General features: G+C 38.6%; 1 protein-coding gene across 2 annotated transcripts in view; it reads right to left on the bottom strand.

The window, feature by feature from the left end:
- pus7 (pseudouridine synthase 7) overlaps window positions 1-15,274 on the bottom strand; it is a 60,306-nt gene that overhangs the window by 24,616 nt on the left and 20,416 nt on the right. For both annotated transcript variants that reach the window (XM_073066675.1, XM_073066676.1), the window contains exons 6-7: window positions 9,359-9,470; window positions 5,022-5,099 (exon numbers count right to left, since the gene is read on the bottom strand). In XM_073066675.1, the coding sequence (XP_072922776.1) occupies window positions 5,022-5,099; window positions 9,359-9,470 (190 nt within the window). The remainder of the gene's footprint in view (window positions 1-5,021; window positions 5,100-9,358; window positions 9,471-15,274) is intronic.

Raw genomic sequence — 15,274 nt, 5'->3', positions numbered from 1 at the left:
CTAAGAGTAAACCTAGCAATTATAGGCCTGTAAGTTTGACGTCAGTGGTGGGTAAATTAATGGAAAGTATTCTTAGAGATGGTATATATAATTATCTGGACAGACAGGGTCTGACTAGGAACAGTCAACATGGATTTGTGCGTGGAAGGTTATATTTGACAAATCTTATTGAATTTTTTGAAGAGGTTACTAGGAAAGTTGATGAGGGTAAAGCAGTGGATGTTGTCAATATGGACTTCAGTAAGGCCTTTGACAAGGTTCCACATGGAAGGTTAGTTAGGAAGGTTCAATCGTTAGGTATTAATATTGAAGTAGTAAAATGGATTCAACAGTGGCTGGATGGGAGATGCCAGAGAATAGTAGTGGGTAACTGTTTGTCAGGTTGGAGGCAGGTGACTAGTGGTGTGGCTCAGGGATCTGTACTGGGTCCAATGTTGTTTGTCATATACATTAATGATCTGGATGATGGGGTGGTAAATTGGATTAGTAAGTATGCAGATGATACTAAGATAGGTGGCATTGTGGATAATGAAGTAGGCTTTCAAAGCTTGTAGAGAGATTTAAGCCAGTTAGAAGAGTGGGCTGAAACATGGCAGATGGAGTTTAATGTTGATAAGTGTGAGGTGCTACATTTTGGTAGGACTAATCAAAATAGGACATACATGGTAAATGGTAGGGCATTGAGGAATGCAGTAGAACAGAGTGATCTAGGAATAATGGTGCATAGTTCCCTGAAGGTGGAATCTCATGTGGATAGGGTGGTGAAAAAACCTTTTGGTATGCTGGCCTTTATAAATCAGAGCATTGAGTATAGGAGTTGGGATGTAATGTTAAAATTGTAGAAGGCATTGGCAAGGCCAAATTTGGAGTATTGTGTACAGTTCTGGTCACTGAATTATAGGAAAGATGTCAACAAAATAGAGAAAATACAAAGGAGATTTACTAGAATGTTACCAGGGTTTCAGCACCTAAGTTACAGAGAAAGGTTGAACAAGTTAGGTCTTTATTCTGTGGAGCGTAGAGGGTCGAGGTGGGACTTGATAGAGGTATTTAAAATTATGAGCAGGATAGATAGAGTTGACATGGATAGGCTTTTTCCATTGAGAGTAAGGGAGATTCAAACAAGAGGACATGAGTTGAGAGTTAGGGGGCAAAAGTTTAGGGGTAACACAAGGGGAAACTTCTTTGCTCAGAGAGTGGTAGCTGTGTGGAACGAGTTTCCAGTAGAAGTGGTAGAGTCAGGTTCGATATTGTCATTTAAAGTAAAATTTGATAGGTATATGGACAGGAAAGGAATGGAGGGTTATGGGCTGAGTGCAGGTCGGTGGGACTAGGTGAGAGTAAGTGTTTGGCACAGACTAGAAGGGCCGAGATGGCCTGTTTCCGTGCTGTAATTGTTATATGGTTGTGTTGCAGCCAGTGGCACAGGGAACATTTCACTAGTAGAGGGAAGAATGAATTCAATTAAATACCAGCAAATTCTGGAAGCAAACATCATACCGTCTGTAAAAAAGCTGAAGATGAAAAGAGGATGGCTTCTACAACAGGATAATGATCCCAAACACACCTCAAAATCCACAAGACTACCTCAAGAGGCGCAAGCTGAAGGTTATGCCATGGCCCTCACAGACCCCGACCTAAACATCATGGAAAATCTTCAGATAGATCTCAAAAGAGCAGTGCATACAAGACGGCCCAAGAATCTCACAGAACTAGAAGCCTTTTGCAATGGGCGAAAATCCCCCAAACAAGAATTGAAAGACTCTTAGCTGGCTACAGAAAGCATTTACAAGCTGTGATACTTGCCAAAGGGGGTGTTAGTAAGTACTGACCATACAGGGTGCCCAAACTTTTGCTCTGGGCCCTTTTCCTTTTTTGTTATTTTGAAACTACAAAAGATGGAAATAAAAAAGTAATCTTGCTTAAAATATTAAAGAAATATGTCATCTTTAACTTTATGCCTTTTGGAAATCAGGTCATCTTTTACCCGCTTAGCTATTCACAGTAACAGAAATTTTGAGCAGGGGTGCCCAAAAGAAAGCGCACTTAAAGTAATAACACAAATTTCAATCTCAACAAACTGTTAAAGTTAATAAGCTTTCAGTAAATGAATTGACTTTCCAATGGAAGTCTGAATGAGACATTTGTTTCTTTGGCTATACCAATGTATCTTTAATAATAGAAGCTTACTCAGGTATAATTAATGGTTTCTTATTGATTAATGACTGTATGATGCAGTCATGGTGAAAATTCAACCCTCCCCTCTCCAACAGGGATTAAAATAGTGATGTACAATGTTTGTTCTTCATAATAAAAGAAGAAAACTATTTGTGCAAACAGAAGTCCTTAAATTCCTGAAAAGTCCTTGGGGAGCCCAGGAACAGAGCACCAACTCTCTTCCATTTATCAGTCGTTTTCCTGGCAAATCTGTGTATTGAATGCACATAGCTTAGGTGAAACCACTTAAAACAATAGGAAGGAATGCACAAGGCAGGATAATTAGTATTTTAATAATTAAATTAAATGTTTAACTAAGAAGGTTGCTGTAGTCTGGTGGACTGACCTTGACTTTGCTGAGGCCAGGCGACAGCTCTGACAACTCCTCTTATCCCTTGAATACAGGATCCCACCAGGAGCATCGTGCCATTGTTATCCGCACCATTACTGACCTGATTAAATCTGAGGATCTCCCATCCACTACCACCAACCTCATAGTTCCCTTACCCCACTCCTCCTGTCTCCACCTCCTACCCAAGATTCATAAACTGGCTTGTCCAGGTAAACACATTGTTTCTACTTGTTCCTGCCGCATCAAATTTATATCTGCATACCCTGACTGTGTTTTATCCCCCAGGTTCAGTCTCTTCCTATCTACATCCGTATCACTTCACATGCTCGTGATCTTTTCAATGACTTCAAGTTCCCTGAACCTGATCATCTCATTTTCACTTGAGGTATCCAGTCCTTATACACATTCACCCCCCCCCCCCACCACCCCACCCCCATCAGGAAGGCCTCAAAGCTGTCCATTTCTTTCTGGACACCAGACTTAACCAGTTCTTTTCCACCACCACTCTCCTCCATCTGGCAGAACTGGTCCCTGCTCTCATTAATTTCTCTTTTGGTTCCTCCCACTTCCAAACAAAAGGTGTAGCCATGGGCACACGCATGGGTCCCAGCTATGCTGCCTTCTTGTTGGATACATGGAACAGTCTATGTTCCAAGCTTACACTGGTATCACTCGCCAACTTTTCCTACACTAAATCAACAACTGCATTGGTGTTGCTTCCTGCACTCATGCTGAGCTCGTTAAGTTCATTAACTTTGTCTCCAATTTCCATCCTGTGCTTAAATTAACCTGGTCCATTTCCAACCTCTCCCTCCCCTTTCTCTATCTTTGTAGACAGTTTATTGACTGATATATTTTTTAAACCCACTGATTCTTACAGCTACCTGGACTATAACTCTTCCCATCCTATCATTTGTAAAAATGCCATCTCCTTTTCTCAATTCCTCCATCTCCACTGTATTTGCTCTCAGGATGAGGCTTTTTATTCTAGAACTAATGAGATGTCCTCCTTCTTCAAAGAAAGAGGCTTTTCTTCCTCCACATTCAACGCTACCCTCACCCATCCACCTGCCATACCATCATGGATAGAGCTCCTCTTGTCATCACCTACCACCTCCCGCATCCAGCACATAATTCTCCGCGAGTTCCCACCATCTCCAATGGGATCCCACCACTAAACACATCTCCAGCACCCCCCCCCCGTCCCTGAAGTTCTGCTTTCCACAGGGAGCGCTCCCCACCTGACTCCCTTGTTCATTCGTCCCTCCCCATTGATCTCCCTCCACGCATTTATCGTTGCAAGCGGAATAAGTGCCACACCTGACCTTACACCTCCTCCCTACCATTCAGGGCCCCAAGCAGTCCTTCCAAGTGAGGCGACACTTCAGCTGTGAGTCTTTTGGGGTCATCCACTGCATTCGGTGCTTCCGGTATGCATTCTGTCTCTCCTGTATCTCGGTGAGACCTGAGCAGATTGGGAAGCTGCTTTGATGAGCAACTCTGCTCCATCTGCCAGAAAAAAGCGGGATCTCCCGGAGGCCATCCATTTTAATTCCACTTCTCATTCCCATTTTGACATGTAAGTCCATGGCCTCCTCTACTGTTGCAATGAAGCCACACTCAGGTTGGAGGAGCAACACTTTATATTCCGTCTGAGTAGCCTCCAACCTAATGGTATGAGCATCAATTTTGCAAACTTCTGGTAATGGCCCCACTTTCCTCTTCTTCACCATTCCCATTTCCCTCTCTCAGCTATGTCCTTACCTGCCCATCACCTCCCTCTGGTGCTCCTTTCCCTGCCTTTTCTTCCATGGCCTTTTGTCCTCTCTTATCAGATCCCCCTTCTCTAGCCCTTTATCTCTTCAACTAATCGACTTCCCAGCTCTTTACCTCCCCCTCATCTATTACCTACTACATTGTACTTCCTCCCCTTCCTGCACCTTCTTATACTGACTTCTCATCTCATTGTCCAGTCCTGAAAAGTCAACTGTTTACTCTTTTCCACAGATGCTTCCTGGTCTGCTGAGTTCCTCCAGCATTTTGTGTGTATTAATTTAAATGTTTTGTTTTCTTTAACCACTCAACTTATTTAACAACATGATCAGTTCTAAGTATTTTCAAATGTTTTTAAATGTCACCAGTCACTGATGTTCAAAAACTGCTGATAAGGCTCACCATTAATAAACTGGTTGGAAGTGGCTCTGTGTACATCATTTAAATTAAACTACAGTGTCTATAAGTGTAACCATACCATAAAGCCCTGGAAATAAATACCAGTTTGCAACAAGTTCTGAAGAAAAGGCTACCATTAAGGTTTTGAAGAAACATTTCTAAAAACAAGCACATGCCAGTCACATTCTACAAGAAATGGTGTTTAAGTGATTGAAAGGTTTATTGTTCTGACATCTTAATGATGTCTTAATCATCTTAATCATTATCTGCTAATACTTACTTTACAACTGCAATTTCTTGAACAGTTATAGCCCTTTTATCTTTGGTTCCCATGTATGAAAATATGTTTGGTTTGACTCTGCAGAAATAGTAAAGAAAATGTTTATACGATAAAATAGGAAAACAAAACTGAAAGGTTACATTTTAGTTTCATAAAAGGTATTCTTTTTCAAATTTAGATTGAAATAAACATAGGTCTTTCACAAATCTCCCTATTGTTTTAGGGCAAAGGATATCAACAACTCAGACTTGCTTCAAACCAATTTCTAGCTTTGAACTTGATTTAAATAATAAAAACTGAGAACTAAAGTTTGCAGGACTACTTCACAACTTGCAAACGGATTTCAGAACTTTTCTCTGCAGTTTCAAGCTTGCAATTCTATTCCATATTCTAGGAATTTAAAAAAATGGAGCCACAAAGGTAAGACAGCATGGGTTTGTTGTGATTTCTATATGCAAGGGCCAAATAGTGATTACTCTACAAATTATTACACTTGGTTTCACTGCAGTACAAATGATTTAAAGATTTATTGGTTCTACCATAGAAAATTGTTAATTAAGAAACTGTTGGCAGATCAGATTATTTTAAATTGATGTAAACAAATTCTGAAGTTGAACACATACTGTGGTACATATGCAGTAATACCCCTAAAACCCTAAACATTGGTAGCTCTCATAATTTTATTTTGGACTTAAATCCTAGGAACATATATATATAGGCTGTTTGCTTCATTACATACGGGAGTGTAAGAAATAAGGTGGATGATCTTGTTGCACTATTACAGACAAGTATGATGATGTGGCCATCACTGAATCATGGCTGAAGAATGGCTGTAGTTGGGAGCTAAATGTCCAAACTTGCAAGTTGTATTGGAGGGATGGGAAGGTAGGCAGAGAGGGTGGAGTGGCTCTGCTGGTAGAGGATGGCATCACATCAATAGAAAGACGTGACATAGGATCTGAAGATGTTGAATCCTTGTGGTTTGAGTTCAGAAACTGTAAGTGTAAAAGGACCCCGAAGGCAGTTATCTACAGGCCTCTCAACAGTAGCTGGGATGTGGACCACAGACTACAACAGGGAATAGAATAGGTGTGTCTAAAGGGCAATGTTATGACAGTCATGGGAGATTTCCACATGCAGGTTGATTGGGAAAATCAGATTAGAAATTGAACTCAAGAGATTTGAGTTTGTTGAATGCCTACGAGATGGCTTTTTAGATCAGTTTGTCGTTGAGCCTACTAGGGGATTAGTTATACTAGATTGGGTGTTATGTAATGAATTGGAGGTGATTAAGGAGCTTAAGGTAAAAGAACATTTAGGAACCAGTGATCACAATATGATTGAGTTCAACTTGAAATTTGATAGGGAGAAAGTAAAGTCTGATGTAGCAGTATTTCAGTGGAGTAAAGGAAGTTACAGTGATATGAGAGAGGAGTTGGTCAAAGCAAATTGGAAGATGTTGACAGGAAGGACAGCAGCGCAGCAATGGTGAGTTTCTGGGGAAAATGAGGAAGGTGCAAGATAGATGATTTCCAAAAACAAAGAAATACTCAAATGGCAAAACAGTACAAGGTGGATAACAAGGAAAGTCAAAGCTAATGTAAAAGCAAAGACAGGGCAAAAACTAGTCGGAAGGTAGAGGATTGGGAAGCTTTTAAAGCCCTACAGAGAGCAACTAAAAGAATCATTACAAGATGAAATATGAAAGCAAGCTAGCAAACAATACCAAAGTAAAAGTTTTTTCAAGAATATTTTAAAAAATAAAAGATATAGAACTGCTAGAAAACTCGGCAAGAGAAATATAGTTGGCCCTCCTTATCCGCAGGGGATTGGTTCCAGGACCCCCCGCGGATACCAAAATTCGCGGATGCTCAAGTCCCTTATTTAACATGTACCAATGCAGTGGTCTTTAGGATCCAGCGGAACCCCAGACTTTATTTAACAGTCTCCGTGCGGAGGACATTAGGACCTGGCGGCGCAGCTCTGAATCCGCAGTGTTTCTGTTCACAAAAATAATCATGATCGCGATTGAAAATAAGGTGGAAGTAATAAAGTGATTGGAAAGAGGTGAAACGCCATCGGTCAGTGGAAAAGCGTTAGGCTACAGTCGGTCAACGATCAGAACAATTTTAATGGAGAATGTGAAAGGCCCTGCCGCAATGAAAGCTACAATTATTACTAAGCAACGCAGTAGTTTAATTATCGAAATACGTATGTTTCTTAAGTGTTTTATATGCATAGAAAGGTTAAATATGTACTATATACTAAGAAAAACATTTAACTAACTGAGACTAAATAATACCGGATGTACCTGTTCCAACTTCAAATCCGACTTAAAGACAGACTCAGGAATGGAACTCATTCATAACCCGGGGACTGCCTGTACTTTTAAGTCATTTCTAGATTAGTTATAATACCTAATATAATGTAAATGCTATGTAAATAGTTGTTATACTGTATTGTTTAGGGAATAATGACAAGAAAAAAAGTCTGTACGTGCTCAAGCAACGAGTGCTGTAGAGAGAACTTCCGGGTTTTCCAGATCCACGGTTGGTTGAATCCGCGGATAAGGAGGGCCGACTGTAATAACAGGGGCCAAGGAGATGGCAGATAAACTAAATGAGTATTTTGCATCAATCTTCAAAGGTGCTCAAAAAGCTGAAAGACCTAAAAGTATGTAAGTCACTCACACCAGATGAACTGCATCCTAGGATTCTGATAGAGGTAGTGGTCGAGATTGTGGAGGCATTAGTAATGATCTTTCAAAAATCATTGGACTCAGAGGACTGGAAAATTCCATTCCATTCTTTAAGAAAGGAGGAAGGCAGCAGAAAGGAAATTATAGACCCGTTAGCCTGACCTCAGTAGTTGGGAAGATCTTAGAATCAATTGTTAAGGATGAGGTTATGGAGCATTTGGAGACACAAGACAAGATAGGACAAAGTCAGTATAGTTTCCTTGAGGGAAAATCTTGCCTGATGAACCTGCTGGAATTCTTTGAGGAGATTACAAGTAGGATAGATGAAGGGGATGCAGTGGATGTTGTATATTTGGACGTTCAGAAGGCCTTTGACAAGGTGTCTCATATGAGGCTGCTTACCAAGTGCTCATGGTATTACAGGAAAATCATTGGCATGGTTAGAGACAAGAGAACATCTGCAGATGCTGGAAACCCAAGCAACATGCACAAAATGCTAGAAGAACTCAGCAGGCCAGGCAGCATCTGTAGAAAAAAGTACGGTCAACGTTTCAGGCCAATACCCCTCGGCAGGACTGGAGAAAAAAAGGCTGAGGAGTAGATTTAAAAGATAGGGGGAGGGGAGAGAGAAACACCAGGTGATAGGTGAAACCTGGAGGGTGAGGAATGAAGTAAAGAGCTGGGAAGTTGATTGGTGAAAGAGACAGAAAGCTATGGAAGAAAGAAAAAGGGGCAGAGGAGCACCAAAGGGAGGCGATGGGAGGGCAAGGAGATGAGGTAAGAGAGGGAAAAGGAGAAAGAGTGGGGGGGTGGGGGCATTATCCAAAGTTTGAGAAAGCTATATTCATGCCATCAGATTGGAGGTTACCCAAATGGAACATAAGGTGTTGTTCCTGCAACTTACGTTCCTGGAGGATGCCGTGGATGAACGTATCGGAATGGGAATGGGAAGTGGAATTAAAATGGATGGATACTGGGAGATCCTGCTTGTTCTGCCAGACCCGAGCGCAGATGCCCAGCAAAATGATCTCCCAATCTACGTTTGGTCTCACAGCAAATGACTCACAGGTGAAATGTTGCCTCACCTGGAAGGACTGTTTAGGGCCCTGAATAATACTGAGGGAGGGGGTGTAGGTGCAGGTGTAGTACTTGTTCTGCTTGCAAGGGTAAGTGCCAAGAGGGAGATCAGTGGGGAGGGATGAATGGACAAGGGACTTGCATAGGGAGCGATCCCTGCAGAAAGCAGAAAGTGGGAAAGTTGTGGGGGAGGGGAGACAAAGATGCACTTGGTGGCGGAATCCCGTTGGAGGTGGCAGCAGTTCTCTTAGCATGGTTTAGTTTTCTTTTCTCTTCTCCTTAAATATCCCCTTTGTCTCCATTCACCATTACTTTGTCAGCTATTCTTAAATGTCTCCCCTTTCATCCAACTCAACTTTACTCCAACTGTTCTCTCAATCTGTAATCCTGTTTAATCCAAACTTTCTACCTGTTCCACCTCTTCAAACCAATGAAGGTATGCTTAGAATTATTTAATCTATTTTAATTAAGATACTTTAACCAAAAGTAGAACTGCAAAATATTTCATTAATATGTATAAAACACTAAAAAAAGGCATGTTACAACAGACAACTCAACATACCTCAGAAATTTAGACAACACATTAATGGCATCCATTGTATCTTTGTTTTCCTTATACAGCACAAAATGGCAGTAGGTTCCCCTGTTTTTGGGCCATGAATGTTTTCTTGGATCTTTGGTGGGGGAGGGGAGGGGTGGGTTTAAAAAAAAAGTTGCTCATTAAACCGAGAAACATCACTGAAAAATCATTCATTTTCTTCTCTCCTCAAGTTGTCACACTACAAACACATTAAGTAATTAACACTACACAAGGAATTGAGGAAGAACCTAATAAATTTCCCAAGTTTGACTTGCAACCTGAAATTAAAAGCATGCCCTCTTAAGTAACTACAAGATTTAGAGTTCATTAATCATGCTTTATCTGATTTATGACAATTAAAGTCAAATTCTGGAATTCAGAATTCTTGGACATTAATTCAGGAGTGAATTCTCTGAATTATTCTACTTTTTCCTTGAACTTCATTAATTGGCAGCCTCGCGCATATATCATAGCAGTAGAGAATAACAGTTATAAACTGCACTTGGTCAATAGACCAATAGCTCTGATAGCACTGTCAGATGCTGATTCTTTCTTCATAGATGCTTTCCTTTCATTCAAATGTCTTCTTTTAACTTCTTGGTGAAACGACCCAAACATAGTTTGTCTGTACATTAGTTGGTTCTTGTTTTTCCAATTCTTGAGCCTGTACACCAGTCAAAACTTCCAAAATATTTTTTTTTTTAAATATGAAGTAGTAGTAATAAAATAAAATACTGTAAACAACCAGCAGGTCAGGCAGCATGTGGGGGAAAAAGAAACAGTTAATGCTTCAAGTCTCGGCCCCTGGTCATACCTGAAAATTATCTGTTTCTCAAAGATGCCGCCTGTGTGTTCGTAAAATTCTGTTTTAATTTCAGATTTCCAGAAACTGGGTTCTTTGATTTGCATTAACTGCAGTTGATTTGCATTAACTTTTTTTTAGCAGTAGGGTACTGCTCATTGCAAGAAAGTTTTTATGTCGTTTAGGTACATATTCTGAAGATTCTATCATATTTTACCAGAACAAAAACTGTAGTAAGTTGCAAAATATTTACCATAATCAGACTCATTTATTATCATTGAAATGTCATGAAATTTGTAATTTTCATTTTTTATTATGAACAATCTTATCTCACAATAGTCCCTTTATTTATACATTTTGCTACATGAAAGAGGCTCCAATAGGTGGAAGCTGTTATTTGGTGTACAGTAATGTAACACACACAAAATGCTGGTGGAATGCAGCAGGCCAGGCAGCATTTATAGGAAGAAGCATTGCTGCGTTCCACCAGCATTTTGTGTGTGTTGCTTGAATTTCCAGCATCTGCAGATTTCCTCGTATTTGGTATAATGTAATCAATTTGTACCCTTGCCTGTGTCAGAAGGCCAATGATTCAAATCTATTCCAGGAGTTTAGTTCTGGGATCATAGTACTACAGTGTAGTACTGAGGGAATGGTGCAATGTCTGAGCAACTATTCTTTAAACTCAGATGTTGAACCATAATGCTACTCTTTGTGGTCCAGGTAAATGTAGAAAAAAACCAGACCTTATTAGGATTTGGGTTATGTTGCTCTTTAAACTCCAACCACCAAAAAGAAAACTCCCTTAGTGCTGCTTTATGAGAACTAAATTTTTCAAAAATATTTGACAGTTACCAGAAATAACATGCTTGTGACTTAAATTAATATGATAAAATGTCCTACTTGAGTTAACCAATTAAGTTTCAAAATACAAAGAGCATATATATATACATGTAACACTTTACAAATGTCCTAAAAACTACAACATAGAAAATTAACATTTGCCAACCAGAAATAATTAAAAACTTAGTGCATTTATATTCAGTCCTGCTATTTTTCTTTCCTAAATCCAATAAGGTTTACTTAGTTTGATGAAATTCACCTGTGACAGATTTTCAATTAGCAATCCAACGGAAATCTGTTAAGAACATTATTGAAAGTAAAGTGGTTGGTTGAAAATTAAATTTTCCAGTGAATTATCGAACATTCTTTGAAATAATGTCCATTCAAAGTGAAGCATAAAGATGGTTTTGTGTTCCTTAATAATAGATTGTAATTCAACTCGACTGTACAACAAATGTTAATCACCTGTTTTCAATTGAGTGTTGTGTTACCTCCTTCTATGACAAAAAGCAGTTGCACCTTAGCAACTAAATGTTCTATTTACCTAGAGCCATACATTTCTCAGCAACATCAGGTCAAAACATTATAAGGAATCTGTAATGCACAAACAATCCACCAAAATATGCTACAAATATAATTGATAGTCATCCACTTGCTCTGTGTATTGATGGTTGTGGAAGAAAGTAATTTTTATATACAAGGGTCAACTACATAAAATAGAATTTCTAACTGTCAACCTCATATCACAATCTTTGGGACAGTTTGGGACACTGCACAGAATGGCTGAAATTTCTTTTCAGTGGTATGAAAAGCATCTTACCTGCTGCTTTGACCTCTGTCCAACCATTGAAAAGCATAAGAAGTATAAACAGAACATTATTCAATTTGTAGAACAACATCCTAGAGTGGGTGTATTGCAGGTGGCCATGCAGGAATTGCAGCTATGAATGTGCAAAATAATGTCAGAAGAAAGGTCATTCGGCAGACCATTACTGTAATTCAAGCTTTTCCCTATTACCTTAGTGCATTAATCATCCAGAAAGTCACACTACTAAAATCTCAATCCCAGACATTTGCGGAGACCAATGCTTAATTCTATAGTTCAGTTAAATCACACAGTTTTCAAATAAAAATAATTAGTTATGCTTATAAAAAAGACGGATCGTCCAAGTTCAAAAACTTGGCACAATGTGTTTTGTCAAATTGGCCATTTCCTAAGGTATGTGGCTAGTAGAAGATAGGTGATCCTAAGAAAAAATATTAATCTGTTACCATCCTATTATGACTTGTATATTAGCTTTATTTTCCTGGTTCTGATAAATCATTGAATATCAACATTGGTCAACTTATTGGCTCAATGATAACCAACTTGCTTAAAAAGATTTATGCTTCCTTTCTCAGAAAATGAGAAATATTTCTTCTATGAATAGCTTGAAACTACTTCTCAAAGAATGAGATCCTTTTACTATTTATATCCAGATTTATTAATTAGACTTATTAATTTAAGAGCCATACTCATTGTTTGAAACTGACCAAATGGAAAACTAAAGCTCACATTCTAGATCAAAAGGCTGATGGCTTACTGTCTAAGACAGTGAATGACTGAGCAAATAAAGAAGGTTTGGACAAACAACATGTCCCATTTACAATTAAATAAAGTGTGCAAACCACCAAGCTGTGCACATAAGCTTGTTTTCCATACTTTTGCCTCCAATTTGGAAATATTAGACCATGTCCTGCACCCAAAACCAAAGGTGTGAGGCCACTGATTAAAGGGAATAGAATGAGTAGTCAAAGCATGAAGTTGATATCATCCTGTGTCCACACAAGCTCAGACCAACTGATAGAACAGTGGATTGCAAGCAGATGCATGAATGACTATCTACTCTGTAACTCAGAATACTGTAGCCAATTACTGATGATATAACTGAGAACAACATAAAGCAAGGAAAAATAACAGATTCCACTCAACTATTCACCAACTCAATAATCAACTGCAGGCTGAAAAGTGGGCTGAGGATTGATTCAGCCTATTGTAACCAAATAAAGTAGATTCCAGTTAATTGGGTCAATGGTAAATCAAGGCAGCTGCTTATTTAGGACAACTCTTAAAGAACAAAAACTCATCAAGAAAATAGGCAGGATTCTCTTCATTTATTTGGGATGCTATGCCACTTAATTGAGACAGAAGGCTGTAACTGGCCAGTTTCAAACCAGCGTCAGGCATGTGCTCCTGTGTGGCCGTTAAAACACTGCACCATCCTTAGAGTGAACAGTTTTTAACTAGCATCAGTTATGTGTACTTGTGTTCAAAAGCAGTGAGAGTTGGCGAGAAATAAGCAGTAAGATAACTTGGAACTATTTTGCTGATTGCAGTTTCAAGCATCCAGGCTTGGAGGTGCCAGAAAAGGCTGGAAGTGAAAATTAAGCAATTTCACTACTTCAGGTAGTTAGAAACTATCAAGATTTGAAGGTGACAATCATCTTGAATGTTACAATGAAAATGAAGATTTGGAGGATAAAATTGTCGAAAGCATTGTATGAAGGCAGTCCATTATCTGCACTGGGTGCCTGAGCCGATTTTGTTCAATTACAATCAGTCCAAAGAATGTACTAGCAGATGCTGAATGAATTCCTCCACTGATAATTTAGAAACTAATACACAGTTTTATAGTACTACAGTAGTATTGACAGTGTTTTAATTTGTTCTGTATTTCATTTATATACATAATTTGTTATTCAATAGCAGCTTGTCTTTTTTTATATATTTATTGAACTAGTTCCATGAAATTTGGGCTAATTGGAGTAGCTGTTTAACTGGACCAAAATGTACTTGTCCGATGTGCTCCTATTAACCTGAATCCACTGTAATCTGCTGATCTCACATTCAAAGAATGACTACTCGGACAAGTCTTTGCTCCTATGTAAAAGTATTCCCCTACATTTGATACCTTCAGAATAGAAAGGGAAAGAAAATTTACAAAAAACAAATTTTATGGACACATAAACACTCACTTTAAAATAAAAGTACCACAAAAATTGCTGAGTTATGTGATGAACACAAAAAAACTGGTAAGAACAGATTAGTATGTTTTGCTGTCACAACACCACAAGCTTGGATTGTATTATTAATAGCCAACTCTGATCCATAATTACAAGGATGAGTTACTAGAAAATCTTGCTACTGCAAATTTACATACACCATGGTTCAAATGCAGCTTGTTAAGAAAGTAAAATACAATAATTTGTCCAAGTGATTAACACACTAATTACAAGCACCAAGTTTGCTGTATATACTGTAGATAGCATCCACTAAACACCTTACAATCCAATTCAGTGAATGGAAACAACTTTGTTATCTCCGTCGCATACATTTGAAGTTAATCAGATTCAATTCTCTTGCAGCCAATGAATATCAACCAACAAGGGCCTGTCAGTTCCAAAAATGCTACATTCCAGTTTGACCTCAAGCAATTTTCTGTGAAATGAAATCTACAAAGCAAAAGTACATGACTGCAGTTTCTAATGTACTTTCAGTCAAACACTAGGAGTAATAAACACTGTAGATTTTATCAATAATCTTTGTCTTCAAACAATTGCCTTCATGTTGATTTGCAAACTTACAAAAGCTGCCAGTAATCATCAGATTACATTTCAACTTTGCCTTACTCAAGGGCATTATTGCCTCAAAAGTTCTCTTTGTTAAACAGCTCAAACACTGTTCTTGAATGCTCTGTTATGTCACTTAGAATTGTCTTTTTCCTGTCTCACAAAATCTGAAATCAGTGAAATCCGCCAGCAAACTAATAAAAATATTTCATAAGAATCCTACTTTCATCAATATTTTTGGCTTCACTATTTTTATAACAACATTAATATGTTCACATTCTTATTTACCCAACCAAAGTTCAAAGTAAATTTATTATCAAAGACACACACACACGCACACACTTACTTACTTACTTGAGGGCGCACTCAGAAAAATCCAGAAATACAACACAAATAACAAGAAGAACACACAACTAATGTGCAAGCTAAAACTAACTGTGGAAATACAAAAGAAAAAATAAATAATTATTATAGTAAGTAAATAAATAAGCAATAAATATAGAGAACATGAGATGAAGAGTCCTTGAATGTGTGTCCATAGGTTGTGGGAATAGTTCAGTGATGGGGCAAGTGAAGTGAAGTTAGCTCTACTGGTTGAACAGCCAGATGGTTGAGGGGTAATAATTGTTCCTGAACCTAGAGGT

This window comes from Hemitrygon akajei, chromosome 14, assembly GCF_048418815.1.
Source record: "Hemitrygon akajei chromosome 14, sHemAka1.3, whole genome shotgun sequence".
NCBI lineage: Eukaryota > Metazoa > Chordata > Chondrichthyes > Myliobatiformes > Dasyatidae > Hemitrygon > Hemitrygon akajei.
Note: the sequence above shows the minus strand (reverse complement) of the source record. Positions and strands in the feature narration are given on the sequence as shown.